This window comes from Diplotaxodon limnothrissa, linkage group LG1 (assembly GCF_057381915.1).
Source record: "Diplotaxodon limnothrissa isolate DT_005_m linkage group LG1, D_limnothrissa_male_GT1.1, whole genome shotgun sequence".
Taxonomy (NCBI): Eukaryota; Metazoa; Chordata; class Actinopteri; order Cichliformes; family Cichlidae; genus Diplotaxodon; species Diplotaxodon limnothrissa.
The window spans coordinates 42917181-42941759 of NC_140596.1; the positions used below are offsets into that span (position 1 = coordinate 42917181).

A 24579-nucleotide genomic window follows, 5' to 3' on the forward strand; every position below is an offset into this window, starting at 1 on the left:
TACTGCACATATCAGAGATGACACGCCCCCGTCCCTGCAGTTGCAGGTTCATCACGTTCAGATGGCTTGTGATGTCGCACAGAAACGCCATTTCACACATAAATGTTTCATCTCAAAGCTCTGTTGTGTCTTTCCTTTTGCTTTCCATGAACAGACAGATCTCCTCACGAAGCTCGAAACATCTTTGCAGCACCTTTCCCTGGCTTAGCCATCGCACATCTGTGTGATAGGGCAAGTCACCATGCTCTGTATCTAACGCTCCCAGAAATGCCCTGAACTGGCGGTGATTTAAACTTCTGATGAAGTTAACTGCGCGCGTTATGATGGTCATTACATGTCACATAACGACTCCTGGTGTATTATGCAGTGATAAGCTGTCAGCTCCTCTGTGACATTTTCCATCTGCAAATTCGTAGCCAGTGCACTGACACTGAGCCATTGACCTCTCAGGTTATGTCTACCACTGGTTCGGAGACCGCATCACATAATGAGCCACATACAGTGGGGCAAAAAAATATTTAGTCAGCTACCGATTGTGCAAGTTCCCCCACCTAAAATGATGACAGAGGTCAGTAATTTGCACCAGAGGTACACTTCAACTGTGAGAGACAGAATGTGAAAAAAAATCCATGAATCCACATGGTAGGATTTGTAAAGAATTTATTCGTAAATCAGGGTGGAAAATAAGTATTTGGTCAATAACAAAAATACAACTCAGTACTTTGTAACATAACCTTTGTTGGCAATAACAGAGGTCAAACGTTTACTATAGGTCTTTACCAGGTTTGCACACACAGTAGCTGGTATTTTGGCCCATTCCTCCATGCAGATCTTCTCGAGAGCAGTGATGTTTTGGGGCTGTCGCCGAGCAACACGGACTTTCAACTCCCGCCACAGATTTTCTATGGGGTTGAGGTCTGGAGACTGGCTAGGCCACTCCAGGACTTTCAAATGCTTCTTACGGAGCCACTCCTTTGTTGCCCGGGCGGTGTGTTTTGGATCATTGTCATGTTGGAAGACCCAGCCTCGTTTCATCTTCAAAGTTCTCACTGATGGAAGGAGGTTTTGGCTCAAAATCTCACGATACATGGCCCCATTCATTCTGTCCTTAACACGGATCAGTCGTCCTGTCCCCTTGGCAGAAAAACAGCCCCATAGCATGATGTTTCCACCCCCATGCTTCACAGTAGGTATGGTGTTCTTGGGATGCAACTCGGTATTCTTCTTCCTCCAAACACGACGAGTTGAGTTTATACCAAAAAGTTCTACTTTGGTTTCATCTGACCACATGACATTCTCCCAATCCTCTGCTGTATCATCCATGTGCTCTCTGGCAAACTTCAGACGGGCCTGGACATGCACTGGCTTCAGCAGCGGAACACGTCTGGCACTGCGGGATTTGATTCCCTGCCGTTGTAGTGTGTTACTGATGGTGACCTTTGTTACTTTGGTCCCAGCTCTCTGCAGGTCATTCACCAGGTCCCCCGTGTGGTTCTGGGATCTTTGCTCACCGTTCTCATGATCATTTTGACCCCACGGGATGAGATCTTGCGTGGAGCCCCAGATCGAGGGAGATTATCAGTGGTCTTGTATGTCTTCCATTTTCTGATGATTGCTCCCACAGTTGATTTTTTCACACCAAGCTGCTTGCCTATTGTAGATTCACTCTTCCCAGTCTGGTGCAGGTCTACAATACTTTTCCTGGTGTCCTTCGAAAGCTCTTTGGTCTTGGCCATGGCGGAGTTTGGAGTCTGACTGTTTGAGGCTGTGGACAGGTGTCTTTTATACAGATGATGAGTTCAAACAGGTGCCATTCATACAGGTAACGAGTGGGGGACAGAAAAGCTTCTTACAGAAGACGTTACAGGTCTGTGAGAGCCAGAGATTTTCCTTGTTTGAGGTGACCAAATACTTATTTTCCACCCTGATTTACGAATAAATTCTTTACAAATCCTACCATGTGAATTCATGGATTTTTTTTTCACATTCTGTCTCTCACAGTTGAAGTGTACCTCTGGTGCAAATTACTGACCTCTGTCATCATTTTAAGTGGGGGAACTTGCACAATCGGTGGCTGACTAAATACTTTTTTGCCCCACTGTATGATTGACTCCGAGCCAGAGCCCACTGAAAGCAAAAGGTCGAAAGGTTATACATTTGGAAGAGAGTGGCTTGACCAGTTTCACTGGCTAAGATACAGTAAAGCTGACAACATGATGCACTGTATTTACTGTCATGATGTGGAAAGACCCTGGCCGGCAATACTGCATTTGTGACTGGTGCTAATACTTTTCGAATTGAAACACTGAAAAAGTACAGTGTAACCAGAAAACACATTATGCTGTGATAAATGCATTGCCCAGGTGTCCCCTCTCCCCACTGCTGTTCAGTGGTAGGCAGCAGTAAACAGGCTGTCAGAGGAGGCCGAGATGATGATTAGGTTTAACATTGCCTACAATATTGCCAAAGAGTGCCAAAGCACTTTAAGCACAAGCACTTTTCAGTAACTTATCTTTCTTGTAGAATGGTGCTCCAAATCAATACTGTCTGTATGGACAGCAATTCCCCCCACTCCCAAAAAGTGCACATGTAAAACTGCGGTGTTAAACGATGTTAAACTTTTTTGCGCTGGTGCACCTAAGAAAACAACGTTAGGCGCACCAGTGCAACCGTGGCAAATAGTTAGTCTAGAGCCCTCCCTCTAAGTCTAGTATGTAGGGGAAGGAGCTGGAGCCTATCCCAGCTGTCTTGGGTTTAAGTGGGTTACACCCTGGACTACCCTGTAGGTATTTAAAATCACAATACTGTTGTGTTGGTCTTCATAAAAATGTTTTCAGAATTCTCAGAACCTTTATTAGGCTTGCCTTATGAGTTAATAGTTCGTAGTTGTACATCCTTAGATCTTTCGACAGTCCTGTCTTGCTTTTTTGTTAATATTTAAAACAAACAAAAAACCCTTTGGTTTTTCATTTTAAAGTTTGGGGACTTTGGCTATTTTTGACAAAAATAAAACTGTTATTGTAATGTATTCTGTCCCTCGGATGATTTCTGAGATATGTTATGAGTTAGTTATAGGACGGGTCATAGTCATTTGTGCTGTAAGTAATTGAATAGATCTGTCAACGAACGTGTTTATTCCTGGGATGCTCCTGGCAAAAGCTTGCCATCTAGTGGGTCAACAGCAGAAGATCCCAGAAGTTCATATTAAGGCAGTTTTTGCTCCTAGCACTCAGCAGGGAGGTCCGGTGTTTCGTGCTTCTGATGGTTCCTGCTTCTGTTTCACTTGAGATGGCATAATCTGGCGGAATGATTTATTGTACAGCTTATTAGTACCTTGTCCAGTGAAGTGATGACCTTCTTTTGTGTTTATGGAGTTTGTTACATTTACTGGTGTAAGTTAGCTGTTCATGCTTTGTTTTGCCTGTTAGCATGGAAAAAACACGCCATACGGCATATGGGATTTGCTACACTACTTGCCATGCTTTTTTATTCTTATGTTGTGACCTCGTATTGTTTGTTTTTTTTTACATATGGTAGCAGTATTGAATGTAGCATTTATGTATTTTTTATGTACACTAAATGGACCTTACTCTTGGTCTCCTGAGTGGTCACTGAAGCCATTTATGTTTAGCTTGGTGCACAAGCCGAATAGAAGCATTCAGCTGAGGGAAGAAGAGTAAAAAGATTGTCCTCACATCAAGCAGATTGCCAAGATCCATAGACACTCCCCTCCAGCAACAGCAGACATGTCCAACCAAGGAGACACCTTGTGGTTTTCCCAACTGGAAGTTAGGGCAGAGTGCAGATCATGCCGGTCAGGTGGCTCAGCAGCGAGCCTAAGTGGAGCACAAGCACGAGCCAATGGTGAAGCTGCTTGAGCCAGAGGAGAATGCGCTAAAAACCAAATAGACAAGGAGGCCGAAAAGGCCCGAATGGAGGCAGCAAAGCAGCGCTCTCAGCAGGAAGGGTGCTAGAGGATGCGGTTCAGGACTAAGTGGAGTCTGTGAAGCCCGCCAGACTTTCCTGCCATTATAGCCATGGGCATCGGTCGCACGCGTATGTAGATACCCACTTCTACAACGACACTAATACGGAAGACGGACAACGCAAGGCCAGACATATCAACAGCGGCTGCATATTCACATGAGTACCCCGCTAGCTCTCCGCTTGTGTGGCAGCCCAAATTTCCAGCTCCCCATTGGCCCAACCACGTTGAAGCGGCCACACTACAGCGACAAGGGGAGGTATCAGACCTCTCTGCCCTCCTCTCACGTCATGGCCTACTGATACCAGGACTGACAGTGTTTGATAATTAGCCTGAGACTCATATATCATGGAGATCTATGTTCCACAGTGCCACTGAAGATTTTTATATCTAAAATGCAGTGAAGAGCTTGATTTACTCACAAAGTGGCTTGGCGGTGAGTCTCTCCAGCCTTCTCTGAGAATTAGGGCTGTTCATAATAATCTAGAAGCGGGTCTTCAGCGTTTATGGCAAAGGCTACACAGGTATTATGGCTCATCTAAAGTAATTAAAGCTTCTATGTTCAAATGCCTACAGAGCTTTCCCAGAGTTGCTCCGAGAGACAGCTCTTTCAGGAGCTTGCAGATCTCCTTTTAGAACTCGGGAGCAATAAAAAATCGATGGATATCTGCCAGCCTCAGACTTTTCGACAGTCCAAGAGGAATAAACCCAAATGTGGAAAAGTTTCCTCATGCTTTGCAGTAGTCATGGATTAAACAAGGGTTCAAGTATAAGAAAGAACACAGAGGACACTATCAGCCTGGTTCTGCTGGAGGTTCCTTCCTGTTAAAAGGAGTTTTTTCTTCCCACTCTCGCCAAAGTGCTTGCTCACAGGGGGTCATTGTTGGGTTTTTCTCTGTATTTCTTATTGTAGGGTCTACCTTATAATATACAGCACCTCGAGGTGACTGTTGTTGTGATTTGGTGCTCTATAAATAAAATTGAATTGAATTGAATTGTCGTCAAGGAGCTTGACTCCTCCTCCAATTTGACATGCCAGAATCCACTCTTCACGTTGCAGACAGTGAACACTTTAGTCTTCGACAGATCAGGCAAAATGTCCTCAATGGTAGGCAATGGAAAATGGCTCCGTTGTAGAGCTTTATTTGAGGGTTTTGGATCTTGCCCAGCAGTGGTACTTCACACTCTTTGTCAACCACTTGAAACTCCAACCAATAGTTTCTGATTTCTCGGGTTGCGTATCTTAACTTTGCACTTTTCCAACAGCTTTATCTTACTTTTGTTGGACATCCTCAACACTGTCTGTGTGTCCTTTAACTGTGTGTGCAGGCTTAGCATGTGAATTGCCATTACATTACAGTCCATCTAAAAATTTACAATCTCTTTGCCAATCAGCATGCCTGCAAAGAGTTTAGTGGCTCTCACTTTCTCTGTGTTTATTGTATTCTGTGTGTCTGCCTCTGTAACACAGAGGAGGTCCTCGTACTCATCACTCTCACATACTGTCACGCTGTTCTTCTCTTCTGCTCTGAATGGGCCTTGCATTTAACTGCAAAGTGGGTTTCTCTGCCACACTTTTTGAATTTTTTGTCTGTATGCCAGAAAATTTTCTTTCTTCTTTTCATGTGTTCTGCCCCAAAACTTTCAGTCCACTGTGTCGCCGATCTGTTTCTGGCACACAGCTCCCCACCCTGCATGTATGTCTTCCACTGCAGCTCCTGAAATGACTTTGCTGTGCTCCCGCAAAAGCTCTGCAGCTCTCCGGTGCTGTATGCACGCATCCAGCATCGTGTTTTTCTCACGTAGCATCCTCTCCCTCAAGCTCGGGTTGTTAAATCCACATAAAATCCTGTCACAATTCAGTGAGTCCCTTGACACTCCAGAATCGCAAGTTTTTGGTCAGCAGCTTCAACTCCGTCACATAACTGTCGATTGTCTCACTGCCGCCTTGGTTTCTCATGAAGAACCGATAACGCTCCCCAGTTTCATTAACTGTGGGATTGCAGTGATCATCAAACTCCTTAATAATGTCCTTAACTGTCCACTGATCTCTTGCCATGTCGATCATTAGCGTGTCTAGCAGCTCCCTGCCACTCCTACCGACGAGGTAACTGAACAGGCTTACTTTTTTCTGTTCACCATCTGGGTCCCCGGTCAGCTCCACATAGAACATAAACTCTTCCCTCAAGGTCTTCCATGTCCTCGACAGGTTACTGGAGTCCAATACCAGCATCGGCAGTGCTTTAAGGCCCTCCATTCTTTGCAGCAGTGCTAACTCGATTAGCCACTAGTTGCTCACTGTACCGACAGTCTTCTCCGAGAGGTTCACTCTCCCCGCTCAGCTTGCTCCGCTACACTGCTGCCACCATGTTATATTCTGGTCTCATTTATGACAGACTCCAGAATATCTGTTTCCTACCCAATGGGGTAGTAAGATTTATTAACAAGTCACGTGACTCCAATTGACTCTGCTGCGATACACAACAACATACAGCACAACGTTCTGGCCCACACACTCATTTCCTTGTGTCACACTCTAAAACGTCCGTGTAGCAACACAGCCTACTGTGGAACACAACTCAGCCTGTTTACAATAATTCACATTATTACAAAACTCACAGCCGCTAATGGTCTCAGTGATGTTGGTTTTCTCTTTGGGAAAGTCAGCCTGGCTCCAAAACCAGACATCACCATTCCCAGATTCCCACATAGCAATATTGGTATGGCCTGGATCTGGTCCACACAATGTGCTTACACATGGCCCACATACCGTAAAAGAATGACAGCCCTTTGGTGCCACGGGCCATGTGTAAGTTGTGTGCAGCCATGGGCCAGTTGCAGACACACTGGTGGTCCTGTGCTGGCCCAGAACAGATTCAGCTCCAGCCCCAGATGTCAGCCTAATGTGTACCTTAATCAAGCCATGCAATAACAACATGTGCCAGAACATAATAGGGCAAAAGAAAGATGGACTTAGTGCTTTTCTATTCTCCCGGATTACTCAAAGTGCTCTATACAACATGCCACATTCACCCATTCATATACATTCACACTCTTGACATGCAGACTGAAGGAACTGAAGGATCAAAACAGTAACCTTCCGATCAGTAGGGAACCTGCTCTGTCTCCTGAGCTACAGCCACCCTGTAGGAAGCATGAGTAAACCCTCACTGGGTTTTGGATAAAGTGTACACTCACAAACCTGTCAAACCTGCATTTGAAAGGTTGGCTACCATAGCAATACAGTATAGCAACATGGCATTTAGGTCTTCTAACTAAAATAGGAAAATAGGAATATAAACAGGGCCATCATTGCCAGACCTGGTACACATCTGGTTGACATACACCCTGCCATGACACCAGTCAGTCAAAAGTGCCAGCTTGATGCCGGATCTGGACCAGACCTGTTTTCCATGAACCTGGGCCACACAAACCAAACCACAACTGAGCCATCTATAAACAGTGCCATCTACGCCAGGCCTGGCCCATATCTGGATGACATACCACTTACCATGCCACAGTAGTGGCCGAAATGGTCCAGCAGGAGCTTGACTCTGCAATAGATGAAGTGAACTTCTACACAAACTCTAAGGTAGTCCTTGGATACATTTTTGATGAAAAGAGACTTTTATGTGTATGTGCATAACCATAGACCCAGCAATGGCATTATGTGCCCACACAGCTAAACCCAGCTGTCCATGTCACACGAGCATTGCCCTCTTAACACCTGTGTCATTCTACATAGCTCAGTGGACCCGCCTTCCTTAGGGACTCAGGCTGAGGCCAACTACAGAAAGAACACTTCGACCTTGTTAGCCCTGAAAATGATACTGAGCTGCGTCCAGTTTCTGTAAAGAGGACTGTACCAAAATCCATCCTGAGATGTGTGCAAATACTAAGTCATGTTTTGCTTGGGATCATACTACTAACTTTATTTATCGAGCTTTTCCAAGTGCCTGGTTATACTTTACTTGCTTTTGTCTGGCTGTAACTGATAGTTGGTTCAGCAGTTAATAATACCTGTTTTGATGGTTGAAGTGTACATATTTAAATGAGGATACAGAATTACAAATGACACGTAAAGTATTATATATAAGCTATTTTTAAAGTAAATAAACGAAAATAGCAGTTTATAGAATTTTATCACTGAATCAAGTTAAAAGAACAAATATGTCTTTATTCAGTGTTCCTGGTCATCTGTTCTTTTATACCTTGTTTTGAATGTCTACTATACTCTGGGGCTCTCCTCAGCTCTTCCCAGGAGGGTGGCACAGATGCCCCTCCGGTGGTCCTCCTTGGGCTCTCGCACTCTGGGGCCTCTGGATGTCTGGGGCCTGGATCTCCTCCATGCCTGCTTCATGCCCTGGGGGACGGGGCTATGGCTCCCCACACCCTCTAGCAGATCGTTACATGTTCTACTGTTATTTACTGTTAGCAAGATTAATGTGACGATGCTGTGTTTATTATGTTGCTCTCTTTTCTTGCTTGTTTTCTCTTTTTTCTTTTTCCTCCGGAAAAATCCAGGAGATTTTTCTTTTTAAGTGCCCTTTCTCACTGTCCCCTCTCCCCTCTGTTTTTCTTTTCCTTCCTCTCTTTCTTTCTCTCTGTCCTATCCCACAGCCATGTCTGTCACGTCTGTAACAACTGAAAATAAAATAAAATAACAACAACAGGTCGATCAAATGGACCGTGACGATTCGTTTGGTAAAGTAAATCCGTTGGGTGTCTTTGTTGGTGTTCAGACAGACATTTAAAAAAATTTGAGCTATCGGGTTCTTAGACATTAACAATGGCACACACAAATGCAAGAGCAAATCATCTCTGAATAGTTTGTTAAACATAACAATGAGGTCTTGTATTGAAATGGTCTCCATAGCCACCAGGTCTGACCACTTTTGGGATGTAGTGGAATGCAAGATTGGTATCATGGTTGTGCAGAAAGCTAGCTCAACTCTTGACTCAATTAAGAATCACCAGAAATTGGGGAAGGAAACTATGTAACGTAATGATGGATTATTACACATGATCCAAAGAATGCATGCTGGCCACTACCTTTAGTGTGGCCTGATGAACACAATGGAGACAGGTGGGTGATTAAAAGATTAATGTCGAGCCTCTTGGAGTCTTAATTAATGTCAAGCCAGAGATGGGGACTCAGAATGAGTCCCACCCACATGTGTTTTTGGGGGATGAAAAAATTATCATAAATAAATTTATGATTAATTTTGATAAATAAACCTTCCTTGTTTAAACATGTGTCATGGTGTGTTCTCCCTTTGCTTGTGATTGTTTGAAACTTCTAAAAATAAAGATAAATAAGATAAAAACACATAACAACAGACTCTTCTGATAGGTTGTATGCATGTGCTGTGTAATTGCTATGTAATTGATCAGTGGACAGGTACATTTATATAGAATATATTATAGCTTATATGTATAGTCTGTTTCTTATGTATGTTTTTGACTTGGGGTAAAATAAAACATAAGACATAAGGTTATTCTATTTGGTTTTTATTTTCCAGATGTTGAATCCAGATTCGTCATTTTCACAAAAGTGTCTTATCTTATCTGATATGTCTCTGCAAATGCATACACATATCAATATCATCGTCAGACAACAGTGACATTATTTTAATTTTTAAATAACTCAAACAGGATTTAAGAGGAGCAGTGGTGACTGGACACTGGGAAAACTACAGTGCACTTTATAAATGAACCTGTTGCTTTAATGAGACTTTGGGCAATTTGCAGTTCAAATAAATAGATATAATGATGCACATTAATTGGATTGGTACCCGTGTACCAATCTCCTCAGATGACTAAATATCAACCTCTCAAAATAAGAATATATTCAGGAAACTCGCCTAGGTTAACTAGTGATAGTCACAGACAGTTGATGGTTATTGTGAAAAGCAAATCATCTTTAAATAATCAATCCCAGGTGTTATGGGAAATGTTATGGGTAAATATGGCCACTGCTCCTTTTAAATCCTGTTTGGCATCTTTAACCCAGATCAGACAACAAACAAACTCCAGCAGCTTTGTGCTGAGGAAACGAGGTACATTTGCTTTTTTTGTGCCGAATATTGAGAAAAATAAAACATCAACACAAACTATCTGTGAACGTTCTCAGTTCAGAGATAGTTATGCACCTTCTGCAAAAGGAAACTGTAATTTAAACTTTCCACGGTTACAATGAGTGTGCAGTGTTGTCGCAGATGCTTCCTCCTCCTGCTAAGTCAAAAAACATATTAAATTAACAAAGACAGAACCAAGAAAAAAACAAAAACAAGAAAAGACAAAGACAGACTATGCTAAAACATTTGATGCTACAGCACTAGTCAAATATTACTGTGTTATATTTGTTTAAGGCATATTTCTTTGTTATGGAATAAAATAAATTCTAAAATCATCATGAACAATAGGAGTGGAGATCTCTAGAATAACAATGAGGAAAAGGTTTTCCAGATAGTTAATTCTTGCGGTCTTGTGAGCATCGATGTAGTGACCTGTATTTAATTGCTGTTTCTGCAGTTACCTCATAGATGGGAATATTACCAGGCAAACTTGAGAAAGTTTTAAATATTTTATTGGTCAAGAGTAATAAGAATGGCGAACTGTGTTTAGATTATGTCACAAAATGTCAATGTTGAAATCTACAGTGTTTATTTCCTGGTTAGTCCGTAGTGGCTCCTGAAAAGCAAGTCTACCACAGGGTCACCAATTTGACTGAGAGCACAAAGCTCACCAGAACCGAGAAGAACACCTGACTCCGTCAGAGGTAGTAAAAGTACAGACATTCTCCACTTAAGCGGAAGAAGAGATATTTTTGTTAAAAACATACTCCAGTAAAGGTACTGATTTAGTATCTTTACTCAAAAGTGAAATAGTATAGTCCTTGAAGTGTAACTACTCAAAGTACGTAATCGTTCTCCATCTCTGACAGAAGTTAGCTCTCATTCTTTCCTCTCCCTGGAAATACAGCAGCTGGACCTTTATCTAGCAACACACTGTGCAACAAATTACACAGGAACTAGAGGTGGGCAGATTGATCCACATATAGACAGTATCGATACCAACACTGGTATCAGTATCAGACTGATGCTAATGCAATTGGATTGATACTTTTTTTCTATCCTCTGTTTTCAGTATGAATCCCACTGAACTGTGTTAAATACATTTTTAGTATATTTTTAAAAATATTTTTTAATGAAAAAATATAGCTCAAATTAGCACAAATGTAGCACAAACTACTCTATAGCACATTTAAACAACCGAAGCTGACCCAAAGTCTTTTAAAGACATGCAAATTTACATTAAAGGTGTCTAAAAAACACAGTATCAATTTATAAGAAAAGCTGAAAGGTATTATTTTACTGTGTTAGCGAATTATTGTGAATAGTAAAAATCACAACACTGCCGTTTGGTGTTCTTTAAAATATCTTCAGAATTGGCAAATGTAAGCTGATTTAGCTCATCAATCATGACACACTGCTCTGACTGTTGTGATATTTTGATACCATGGTAGCATTTACAGGATATTGTTTTGTAGTGATATTATACAGAAAAGAGTTACTCAATAAGGCCCATTTACTAGTTGTTTTTCTCTTTCTCGCTGACCCAAGAATTGATGTGTAAGACTCACAGGCTGATACCCCAAGGTCGAAAATACCACAGAGACGAGACCACTTCCTTATTCCCATCCTCCCTTCCTTATCTTTTAGAAAAGAGCTTGTTAAAAAGCCAGGTGGTTTGTTTCAGAATTCACTAATGAAAGAACTCTGTATTCTATGTCTAGGAGTGTATTTTGCTGGGATGATCATAAATTGTAACTGAAGAGATAAACTACACAAAGGATACTTCTTTGCTCACAAGGCAGGAAGACGTTTCCTTATTTGGTCTGTACCGGTTTGAACTGAGAACCTGCTGACACACGAACCTTTTTTTCCTCTATATAAGCTGTTTTGTACTGAATAAACCTTTGAGTTGGTTTGGGAAGGCAACCTGAAGCAGTCTGTGTTTCCTTGTTCTCCCAAGCTGCTCCCGGCGCTGTAACTAACCCAGCTGAACGGCATACTTGAGCGTTACTTTGAATAATTAGGAATCTTATAAGGAAAGGACAAAACTCTGCTTATCGGTGCTCACGCCTTGGAGGGAAACCGGGACGGAGATTTTCTCTTCACTGACCTACACAAGCTCCCTTTATAGGTTAAAACAATCGGTATCACTAAATTAAGGAAAGTATTGGTATTGGCAATACTTTCCTTAATTTACTTTGTACCGGACTGATACCAAAATTTGTAGTATCACACAGCACTAACAGGAACAGTTTGTGTGTTTGTTGATGTTTTTTGAGCTGACAGAAATGTTGTAGAAACGTTATGTCACTGCTCCAGAAATGACCAAATGACGTGTTTTCTCTTGCAAATACCAGCTGTACATTTTGGGCATCTACTAAAATAAAAATAAAAGAATCCTAACATCAGATCCGTTTTTTTTAAATTCAATAGGTAGCATGAGTTGTGTACACATGTGTAATGTATTTATTATCGTTTAGTGTTTTAGTCATGTAGTAGGCTAACTATGAGTGTTTAACTGTATTTAGCTAATTAGACAGATCATATAAATCTCTGGATGTTTACAATGGCCATGAATACTAAAGGCAGGCAGTCTTCTCTGCAACCTTTTGCAACTGTTTCACGTTGATGATCTTTTTCTAGCCAGTCATTTGTGCTGAAAAATACAAATGTTAATTGAAAAAAAATGCACAGTAAAATTACGAGGGGCAGTAAAAACACTGAACACAAAAGGCAAGTACGGACTTGCGTAATCAACTATTGTCGACACACTTGTGCCACACACTCCACCAGGCGTCATCTATCCATCACTGTTAGTAAAGCGCTTAAAAACAAACGAACAAACAGCTCTTATTATAATCTACCGGGTCACGCCCTCAGTTAGGACCACTCCTAAGCAAAGTGGAAGGATCAAAAACCGAAATGTGCATGCAACACCAGCCTCCCTCCGCGGGAGGCGCTATAAAAAACAAAGCAAACGTTGTCGCCACGTGATAGGAAAGACCTAAAGCTTTTGTTCCGGGCTGCTTGGTGTAGCGGTGTACGCTCTGGGACGTTTTGCTGTGAGTTTCGAGACGTGATAAGGTTCCTTTTTGTTCGCTGAGATGGTGAAGTTGTCCGCGGAACTTATTGAGCAGGCTGCTCAATATACAAATCCCGTGAGAGACAGAGAGTTGGACTTACGAGGTGAGAAACTGTCCTTATTACAGCATACACAGAAAGGCCTGTGCTCATTAGCTTACGCACATTTTACGCGGGCCTTAACGTGAGCCTGATTCAAAAACGTAACCGGGTAGTGTTCAGTTTCATGCGAACTGCTGCAAAGATAATGCTGGCGTATGTCTAGACACAGCAAGGCTGATTTCACCATAATATGCTGCATATTAAAAGGGTACGTTGAGTCATTCCATCTGAAATCTTAGAGCAAATAAAAACCCTTAACATCTTCTGCTCAGCCAACTCGGATTTACCTGAAAATTGTATGTTTTAAAACGTTTGTAATAATTGCGATTACATTTTGTTTCCATATATGAAGACTTTCTGTAAGTTTTGTTTCATTTTAGGTGAATTGAAATCTGAGAATATGTTTGAACATAAATATCTCTGAAGATAAACTTTTTGTGTTTTCTCACCAAAAAGGCTAATTGTGGTCAGCTAGTATGGACTACAAATCCCATCATAACAGACAAAAAACATTAATTATTAAAAACATTCCTGATTATATTTGAATAATATCTGTTAATTCAGGTTACATCATTACCAAGCTGCATTCTGATAGCAAGCCAATGTTTGCATTCATAGAAAGAGAAAACCCACAGTAAAATAACTGGATATGCAAAATGATTGTAGATGATTGTTGTCAGAGCTGACATAGTTATCTGCACACATTATGTGTGTGTTAGTGAGGAGACGTGATGACTTCCTGCTATTAATCGCATTATATGCATAATCTCACAATGAGTTAAAAAGTTGTGTATTGTATTTTAGTAGTATCAGGATGTTTTGTTTACACACAAGGTTTTCTTGTTTTATTTATTTATTTTTTACATATGCTTTTTAACAGCAGTTGAAGTACTTTAATTTCAACTTAACCATGAATCTGATCTATTAAAATCAAATAGTTATTTGAAAAGTACAGGGCATTGATGTTTTGTCTAGTTTGTTTTAGAAACACAAGTTACCCTCAGTTCAATGCAACGATTATAACATTACAAACAAAACATGTTAGTTCAAGAGATGTTCCTGTATTATTAAAATACGACAAATTAACATCCAAAAAACGAATAAATTGCGACTGAAAGGTGTGGTGCCTTGTCTTGTGCATTGTGAGTAATGCACATTATTCTACAATTCATGGCAACCATTTTAATAAAAGTTAAAATCTAAAATAAAATAATTCATCCATCTGCTTATCTGAAATCAGGTCGCGGGGCCTAAGCAGTGAAGCCCAGACCTCTCTGTTGCAAATCGCTCTCTCTAGCTTATCCAGGGAAAACACTGAGGCGTTTCCAGGCCAGCCAAGAAAGCCACCATGTCCTGGATCTACCCTGGGGCCTCCTCCCAGTAGGACATGCCCAGCCAGAACACCTTACCCAGGAGGCAACAGGCTCAATGGCTCCTTTTGATGTAGCAGCTCTACTTTAAGCCCCTCCCAAATGACCGAACTCCTCATACTATGCTGAGAGAGAGCTGATGCACCCTTTGGAGAAGGTTATTGGCTAATTACAGGCCAATAATGTGCCTTTAGCATGGAAACTCCTGTCATGCATCATAGCAGGCAAGATGAGCAGGCTCAAAACATGAGTAAGGTCCTGAAGGGAACTGACAGAAACACCACAGGGGAAAAAGATCGGCTACTGGTAGAGCATCGAGCCTTATGCCAGGAGTGAGAGTGACATCAGGTCACTGATCTACAACAATGATCTCAGAATGTCAATTTGAACAGAGATGTGTAGTCAGATGGTACCAAAGAGAGGGAAGATGCTATCTGTATTTTAATTATTTTCTTTTTTTGTTTTCGCCCAGGTTATAAAATCCCAGTGCTTGAAAATCTTGGAGCTACTCTGGATCAGTTTGACACTATAGATTTCTCTGATAATGAAGTCAGAAAACTGGACGGCTTCCCTTTGCTCAAAAGACTGAAAACCTTGCTAATGAACAACAACAGGATTTGGTAAGTTAGGTGTGTGTGTGTGTGTGTGTGTGTGTGTGTGTGTGTGTGTTTTTTGCGACCACTGTTGTCTTCACCCTCTTTTCTCAAGCTTCTTGTGTTCCTTCTTATTGATGTTGGTGTGATTACACTCTGAGGAGTCGGCTGTGAAACACGTAGATGATACCCTGGTTGGATTATAAGGTGCTCAAAGGAGGAGATATTGACATAAAGACAAGAAAACTCCTTACCATCTCAAATCCAGCACTCTGCAAAAATATGCTAGCCGAAAGATGGCTGAAGCCTGAGTGTCAGAACCACTATCCAGGGCGAATCAACAAAGCTCCTTGTGTAACCCGAGGAAGGACAGGCTCCTGCATGCCATGTACCATTGCTACTGGGAAATCCTACTAGTGGCTAGACAAAGGTGGGGTGAAACACAGTATGAAGGCACTAATCATGGGAGTACAGGAACATGCTCTAAGCATAAGACTGACTGAGGCATTCACCACGTCAGGAAAGACCTCGGGTGCAGGCTGTGTAGAGATTCCCCTGACGTAATCCAAGGGCATAAGTGGAACACCATAACCAAATACGCAAAAACGCTGCAGCGAGGCTTTTGACAAAATCCTGCAAGTACTCACATGTGACACCGTTGTTATCTCAGTTACACTGGCTTCCTGTTAAATTTAGGGTCAATTTTAAGATCCTGGTCTTGACCTACAGAGCTGTGCACGGACTGGCACCAGCCTACATCTCTGATCTGCTACAGCCTGATGTCCCCAGCAGGTCTTTGAGGTCGTCTGATCAGGGCTTACTTGCTTTAAAAATACTAAGAGGAGGACTCAGGGTGACAGAGCTTTTGCCACTGTGGCCCCGAGACTGTGGACTCTCCCCACCAAACATTAAGAACTGTGGACTCAGTCGCTGTTTTTAAAAAAACAACTCAAAACTCACCTTTTTAAAACTGCTTTTGGTTAATTTTTTGCCTGTTTTATTTTCTCTTTTTAAATCTTTTTATGACTTGTAATCTTATGTGCAGCACTTTGTGATTCCGTCTTGAAAGGTGCTATATAAATAAATGTATTTATTTATTTTTATTTATACCTGGGATAGCACTCGGCCATGGCGACTAACCTATTGGAGTGTGAATCTTTGTGGATAGAAAAAAGTAGTCAAAAGTATTGCAGCGGCTGCAAACAGTCAGCCAAACAATCAGCTGCAAATTATGCCGGGCGACAGTCATAGCAAAGAGACGAAGCACTTTTTGAGTATGGGTAAAGGTGAAAACTGCGCTTCCTCCACTTGACTCATTAATGCCGAATTCTCTGGCAGCTGCTCTGTTCCCATGTTGTTCCAGTATATTAATGATTATCTCAGTTGTTCTCCTGACTGAAGTTTGGTCCATTTACAGCATCCTGCCATGCGACTGCATTTGTTCCTAACTAGGACTGGGCGATATGACCCAAAATTCATATCTCGATATTCTTATTATTATAAATTATCAGCATTTTTTATAATAATGCTCTATAAATAAAATGTTCTTTTTGTGCATAACAAAAAGCTCACAATTGTGCAGTCAAAATGTAAACTAACAGACGCTGAGCACAATAACAAAGACAGATTTCGCAGCTCCTCTGTTCCCAAGTTCTACTGCGTGACTGACAGCCTTGAGTTTGAAATCCTCTTTGTAACCGTGTCTCTGAACAGGTGCCATTTGTGGTCCTTATACACACAGTACGGTAATATTATGTTGAAGCACAGTACGTATCACTCCGAGGCTCCTCGGTAGCCGTAATGCTCCAACAATCCATCAAGCGGTGCGGCTTCGTAGCTTAGCAAAGTCATATTAAAACATTTTTGACAGAGTTTTTTTTTTTTTAGCGCGGTGTACCACATAAAATTGGTTCGAGGTCAGTAAGCACAACCGGAATTCATACATAAGGCACAGTGTCGATTTTTGAGAAAATTAAAGGATTCTAAGTGAGCCTTATAGTGTGTAAAATACGTTATACAGAAGAAAAGAATATATCGTTACCGCACATGCTTTAAATTATACCGTGATATGGATTTTAGGCAATATCGCCCAGCCCTAAGCTGAAGACAGATGAGGAACACAAGGAGGAAACGTCATGAACAACCTGGCCCCTGCATAGGATGTACCACTGACAGAGGAAGTGGCTACCAGTGGCCACAAAAAAGGCTGGCTTGAAGGACAGCACAGAGGCTCTGATCATCATAGCACATGAACAGTCCCAAAGCACCAGATCCACAGAGGCAGGAGAGGACCACAGCAGAGATAGGATCCAAGTTGTAGAGTAGGCAAAGGTGCCCCAGAGGCTGTCCAGCAGACAGTAGCCGGATGCAAAATGCAAGCTGGGGCAGTATATACTGACAGGCACAAGCAAGTGGCTGGGATGGTATACTGGAACATCTGAGTCTCCAGGGAAACTCAACCAAAGGTGTTTGGTTGCCTGGCAACATCAGGAAGAAGGAACACAAGATGATCGAGAAGTACCAAGGGCTGAAGATATATACAGACATGTGACTATATGTGCCTGTGTGAATATACCAAATCCAAAGTTTAAAAATGGTGTATAAATGCAGTGTGCCATTCTCTCAACTCTGTTCTATCTGCTGAAGCTGTAAGAAGTGTGGAAAGTCTTTGGTATTTAACTTTCATACACAAAAGCTGCCTTTGCTAACATTGGTGTGCTGGTAACCTTATGACATGTTCCTTCCAGTCGGATAGGTGAGAACTTGGAGCAATCTCTGCCCAGTCTCACAGAGCTGATCCTCACAAGCAACAACATTCAGGAGCTGGTGAGTGCATCTCAGGAACAATGGGACCGGGGGTTCTTTGCTTTCTTTACTGCCCTCTCAGAATTCCTGTCTTTGACTAATAAGAGAATCATTTAGATGAATTGCACACAAACGGATTTAACTATATACATTTCTGCCATCGTCATCAAAAAAAAAAACTGAGTAAGATGAGCTAAATAATTGAATGTTTATTTGAATTGCATTTTTATTTTAATGTATTATTTTAGTATATTTAGCTGCACAAATTAACTTTACAGATGGAAATGTCCCGTTAATCTCTTTGGAAGCTTAGCCTCTCATTTTAACATTGTTCTTCTCCTGCAGGGTGATCTGGACCCACTGGCCTCAGTGAAGACATTGACCCTTCTCAGGTCTGAATAAACAAACACATTCTGATTATTGAACGGTGTTCTTCACCACAAGTCTTTCATATGTGTTTCAACAATTCCTGACATTCCAGCTTGTTGAGAAATCCAGTGACAAACAAGAAGCATTACAGGCTCTATGTCATCAACAAAATCCCACAGATCAGAGTACTAGACTTTCAGAAGGTAAAGCTCAAGGTAAGTCATGACAAGTTAAAAATCTCATTTAAACATAATTATTGTGCAATAGTGTCCTCAATGGAACTGTACAGTGTTTGCAGCCACGACTAACACCATGCCTGCAGTTTATATAAGAAAGAAATTAGAATAACGTTATGGACTTTACAATGGGTTTCTGCAGGTACCTCCTTTACTCCCTGCTCTGGGGTTCTGACCTGAGCTGATGCGAAAATGTGATATGAACAGTGTTGGGCAAGTTACTTTGTTACTTCTTCAAAAAAGTAACTGAGTTACAAGATTCTAAAAGTAATTAATTACTTGAAAAGTAACTATTGCGTTAGTTTAAAAGAAAAAAAGAAAAAAAAAAAAGTTTAACGGTCTGGGGTCCAGGGTATAATTGACCATTTTTCAATACTTCTGATGTTTCCTCCACATTTCACCTTTAAAAACTGTTTCCTTTGCCTTGTTTGGTCTCATTCTTTTCAGCACAACCTCACGTGTCTGAATTTACAGTTATGTTTTCATTTTGATGTACTGTATTAACACAATTGATCTAAAATCAGACAGAAAACATAAAATCAGAGTAGAAAAAGTTATGTTTTACTGTAACAACCACAAACATGTTTAATGAATCATATTTCATAACTTTAAATGCAAATATAAATTGTCAATTTTAAGATCATACGCAGAAGTTTTGCAAACAACAAAGTTATTTGCAGCCATTTACCTTTTACCCTCTTTTTTTTAAATAACCATTTCAAACTATTTACGTAACAATCAGCTGTTCTGCATTCAGTAAGATGCCACACAAATTATTTGTGCCACTCAAAAAATTTCTGTCCACTATAAAGGAGAAGATCACAGCCTGATACCTGCAGACAGCAGTCACCTCATTGTTCTGACACAAAACTATCCACAACTCTACACACTAACTACACACTCCAAACGCGTGCGCGCTCTCGCCTTCTCTCGCCATCACTCCTGAAACGTCCCCCTCTTCCTAAACAACCAGATGTCATGTTGCCAGATCATTTTTAATTGGTAGACGTGGTGCATTTCCCCACCAACATGAAAGGGCTGTTTTTTGTTTGTTCGTTTGGATTTTATTTATTTATTTATTTTTTGTTCATAAGCAGAGAGTGCTCGCTGCGCTGTCCTTAGACAGCAAAAGGGATGAAAGTATTCAGGAAAAAAAAACATGTATTGTTTATCATGACTCTAGTTTTGCGTGGCCTATCAACACAAAGACGGGTATATATCACCTTGTTGCTTTGTCATCTTGAAGTGGTCATGTGATAGGCTTACCACGACTACTTTATTCTTCCTCAGCCAAACAGCAGCACTCATGCGATTGTTTTGCCCCCTGAGCTCCAGGTGTTTTGCCAAAAAGTGATCGTCGGGCAGAAAGTGATTGTCGTCCGCGGGAGCGTGCAGCTGCTTAAAGCTGTAGCGCCCAGATTACTTACAGCTACTTCCGTGTAACTGATATAAGATGCTGTAAGCTGAAGAGGGCTTCAACCGTCTGTTTGTTGAAGAATAGTAATGCGACCGCACCGCATTTTCTTGTTAACGGTAACGGCGTTGTAACGATAGAAATAGTAATTAGTTTACTCGTTACTGAAAAAAGTAACGCCGTTACTTGTAACACCGTTATTCTCATCACTACATTTGAACAGATTGCATGCTACCGATTGTCCAGTCAATGGCATCTCTCCATGAGTCATGAAAGTGATTCCTTCACAAAAATCACAACACAATGCTTTGCTAAAATGACCCCACCCACATGAAGTGTTACTAAGTTGTAATTGAAAATGGCCAAAACTGACTCGAGTTGGGGCAAGATGAGCCGAGTTGGTACTGGTGGAAAGGAGGCTTAGGAGGGAGGGCTTCTTGTAGCTGATTTTCACAACAAGGATGACATGACGAATTGGTCGTTCTCAGGAGCTTGGTGAATTCCAGAGTGTAGACTGATTATAGGATGGCTCCTGTGCAAAAAGTTTGATTGTGAAATTTCCTCCATACTAAATGTTTCAGAGTCAGCTGTTAGTGGTATAATAACGTGGAAGTGATTGGGAAGAACAGCAACTCGGCCACAAATAAAAACAATCCAAAAGACAAATCGGGCACGGAGGTAGGCAACTCTCTGTAAAGTCAGTGGCTACAAATTTTATGTATCTCAACAACAGTGCAGTCGAGGGCTTCACAGAATGGGTTTGCATGGCTAAGCAGCTGCATCCAAGCCTTACTTTACCAAAGTGTCTCTTCACCACGCCACCACTGGACTCTAGAGCAGTAAAGACATGTTCTTAGACAAATCATGCTTCTCTGTTTGGGTTTGGCGGTTGCAACGAGAATGTTCAAACTTACTGCACTGCGTAAAGTTTGAACATTATGGTGTGGGGTTGTTTTTCCTGAGGTGGGCACAGCCCATTAGTCCAGGGAAAAGAAATCGTAACCCTTCAGTATACCAAGACATTTTGGACCACTTGATGCTCCCAACTTTGTGGAAACAGTGTGGACATGGCATCTTCCTGTTCTAATATTACTGTACAATATAAAGACATGCTTGAGCGAGTTTGGTGCATAACGTTACCGTTCTATATTCAAATATAGTAAGGGAATGTGGCACCTCCAGATAATTACAAAGCAGCCTCTGTGTATTTTTAAGAGTCATTATAAGTTTGAGAGTGTTCAGTTTGTGTGAGCTTCAGTTACATACTAGTTTATATATTCTTCCAAGCACAATATAAATTTTCTGTTAAATATGTACAAAAATCACCAACTCTCTTTTTAAAATGTACTTTAAAGTATTTGATATATAAAGCTAAAATTTCACAACAATCATTCTGTGTCCAAACTTTTGAGCATAAGATTTTTAGGCGAATCAGAACATTTGTGATGGATGACCTGGCAGTGACGGTTCAGTCTCTCCCGTTGAGTGCTTTTTTTTTTTTTTTTTTTTTTTCCTTTTAAATTTCAGAATAACTAAGTCCACACTTTATCATGTAACTTTTTCATAATGCTCATCTTCTACCATAATTAACTTGTAAATTATTAGAGGTATTTTAAAACCTTCTTATTCACTAAAGTAGTAATAGTTTGTAAATATGTTGGGTAAATAAGGTTTTGACTTTCATTGTTTGATATTGCTGCAGGAACGGCAGGAAGCGGAGAAAATGTTCAAAGGCAAACTGGGTGCTCAACTTGCAAAGGATATTGGCAGGCGAACAAAAACGTAAGATGAAGTATCTTGACAGCACTTCCTCGCCATCACTGGATCCTAGCTGAAAAAACAGATTTTGTACTGCATAGAAATAAGGAATGCACACTATTGCTGTGTGTTAAAGAGTGAACATCTTTGTTCTATATTGAAACATCCCTACAAGTGGAAAAGGTCTCAATGTAGTGTGTCCCTTTCAGATTTACTCCTGGAGTGGCAGTACAGCTGGAGAAGAGGATGGGGCCCTCTCAAGCTGATGTGGAAGCCATCAAGGTTCAGTTTTTACAGTCGCCTCAATTGTAAAGAAGCAGGATTTTACCACTGTGTTCACATGAGAATCAAACTTTAGAGAAGGGTCCACTTTTACTCCTAAAGTAGTGATCATCAATTCCTCATATGGGGCCAGAGAAGAAAGGATGCTGTCCTGTTCTCATTAATAATGAATAATAATACAATAGTGCATATACAGAGTGGAATGGTGCAATACAGAAGTACTGGAAGTTAGAGGAGAGTGTCATGTAGTCCAAGACGTGTATGGAGGAGGGCAGCATGGTGTTGAGGAGCACTCAAGCGCTCCGCACAATCCTCTGCTCTGTGTTCAGACGTGTGGCAGTTTCCATACCAGACTGATGCAGCTGGTTAGGACGCTACAGGTGCCTCTGTAGGTGTTAAGGGGGAGGCGCACCTCATCAGTCATCTCAGGAAGTCAAGCCGCTGCTGGGCTCTTTTTGTCACCGATTTGTTGTTGCAGCCTGACTAGTAATGTAAATGCTGCATTATTTGCACTGTAACAATTCACTAATAGAAGGGAAATGAAAACATAGCAATGTTTTGTTTTTGTTAAGGTTTCTAAGCTGAACCTTAAAATGTGCATGGAGCGATGGACACAGTATGTCAATGAGATCTTAGAGGTTATGCAGGCATGCATGACTCTTTTTTTTTGGGAGGGGGGGGGGTGTATTTATATAATAGAGATTTCGTTTTCAGCTGCCTGGCTTCATGTTTCTCTGAGCCACTATCACTCGAGTTAATTGCATGTGTTAACCAGCATTTTTGCCGGGTATGTTGCACTTGATTTGTGGAGGGCTTTCTACCTGCTATAATGCTTACTGCTTAATGTTTGGTGGCTCAGACAGAAGAGCAGAACTGCTTCTCTGCAGACAGGAGACATGCTGGAAAGTTTATTCCTCACTTCCAGCAAAAAGGGAGAAGACCGTGTCTGTATACCAGCAAGAAATCACATTTACCTGCTGCTTCTTGTCCTATAGTAGCTGGGGACGCTACTATGGGTTTATAAAATAATCAAAACAAATGATGTACTAAAATAAATTTGGTGAAGAGCATTCAGGGCTAGTGATAACAGAATGTGTTCAGAGTATAGTAGCTAAGTGTTCCATCTTTGCTTGTATTTCAGAATGCCATTGCTAATGCTTCATCATTGGCAGAGGTAGAGAGATTAAAAGGGATGCTCCAGGCCGGTCAGATTCCTGGTCGTGATCTCAAACAAGGTCAGTACGAACTAAAACTTATAAGAATTCAATTCTTGAGAAAATGGTGGGGAAATGTGCACTGGGGCAGTGGTATTGGAAGCCACTCACACAGGCGCTGTATAATGGAAAAACACCAGACCCCAAAATTAATTCTGCTAAGTAGCATTATGTCTAAAAAGTATAGCCATCTTTTGTGTTTTATAGATTTGTTAACACACTTTTTAATAGTTTGTTTTAAAGAAACAAAAACTAAAGACAAATGTTGTTTAAAATGTCTATTAACAAAAGATTCATGAAGTTTGATTGGTATAACGTCATGGTATTTGGTGATTTATATGTATGAATGGATATATTCATGTATAAAATTAGGTTCAGTTGTGGTAGAAGAGGAGGAGGAAGAAGAGGAAGAGGTTGGCCCTGCACAAACAGAGGCGCACATGGGTGGCACTTCTGAAGAGGAAATCATGAACATGGATCAAGGAGAGGATGATAAAAATATGGAGACAGGGTCACATGTTAATGGATCCTGAGTTTGCTGAAAACATTTTTTTTCCTTAGAGTTCTTGTGTTGGATATGTTTACCATGGCTGTGTGTTTGTTTGTTTGTTTTTTAAATTGTATAAAATGACTTTCATTAAAGTGATTTCTTCTGATTTGAATTGGAATATTTTTTGTTTGTCTGTTTTATCATTAAAGAAATCCCCATGTTTACAGACCTTATGTGTTGTATATATCCAATACCAATGTTTACACTGTACCACACACAAAAGGGGACAAAGATTCAGTACCACTGTTGATTCATACAGTGCGTCCGGAAAGTATTCACAGCACTCCACTTGTTCCACATTTCATTGTGTAACAGTCTTATTCCAAAATTGGTTATTCAATTTTCATCTCAAAATTTTACACACAAAGTGACAGTGCAGAGAATAAAGGTATGCTTCAAATTCATCCATATTTGTTAAAAAGAAAGTACTCCCACTCTTTGCTCAGTACTATGAAGTACCTTTGGCAGCAATTACAGCCTCAATCTTTGTTTTTGTTTTTTTATATTTAAGTATTCTGCTACAAGCTTGCCTCACCTATTTGTTTTTTTTGGGTTTTTTTTTTTTTGACAGTTTATTCCAATCTTTGCAGAACCTCTCATCCCATTCAGCTTGATGGAGCTTGTGTCTGCATAGCTATTTTCAAATCTGTCCTGAGTTGTTAAATCGGGTTCAAATCTGGGCTGCGGCAGACACCGCAGTGGCCCCAAAGCCAGTCCCTTGTCTTGGCTTGACTTGCGCTTCA

The 24579-nt window shown here is 41.0% G+C and overlaps 1 protein-coding gene across 1 annotated transcript; it reads left to right on the forward strand.

Moving 5' to 3' along the window:
- Positions 1 to 13093: 13093 nt before the first annotated feature.
- On the forward strand, positions 13094 to 23871 carry snrpa1 (small nuclear ribonucleoprotein polypeptide A'). The gene is made up of 9 exons (XM_085358944.1): positions 13094 to 13248; positions 15088 to 15235; positions 17956 to 18034; positions 18359 to 18405; positions 18495 to 18597; positions 21735 to 21814; positions 22000 to 22072; positions 23214 to 23307; positions 23659 to 23871. Exons 1-9 carry the CDS (start codon positions 13167 to 13169, stop codon positions 23817 to 23819), a joined length of 867 nt encoding a protein of 288 aa, XP_085215070.1. The 5' UTR covers positions 13094 to 13166; the 3' UTR covers positions 23820 to 23871.
- Positions 23872 to 24579: the final 708 nt, after the last annotated feature.

Coding starts and splice junctions, on each gene's coding strand:
- snrpa1 (XM_085358944.1), top strand. CDS start 13,167: ATGGTGAAGTTGTCCGCGGAACTTATTGAGCAGGCTGCTCAATATACA. Junction 13,249..15,087: donor CAGAGAGTTGGACTTACGAG/GTGAGAAACTGT, acceptor GTTTTCGCCCAG/GTTATAAAATCCCAGTGCTT. Junction 18,598..21,734: donor TTCAGAAGGTAAAGCTCAAG/GTAAGTCATGAC, acceptor ATATTGCTGCAG/GAACGGCAGGAAGCGGAGAA.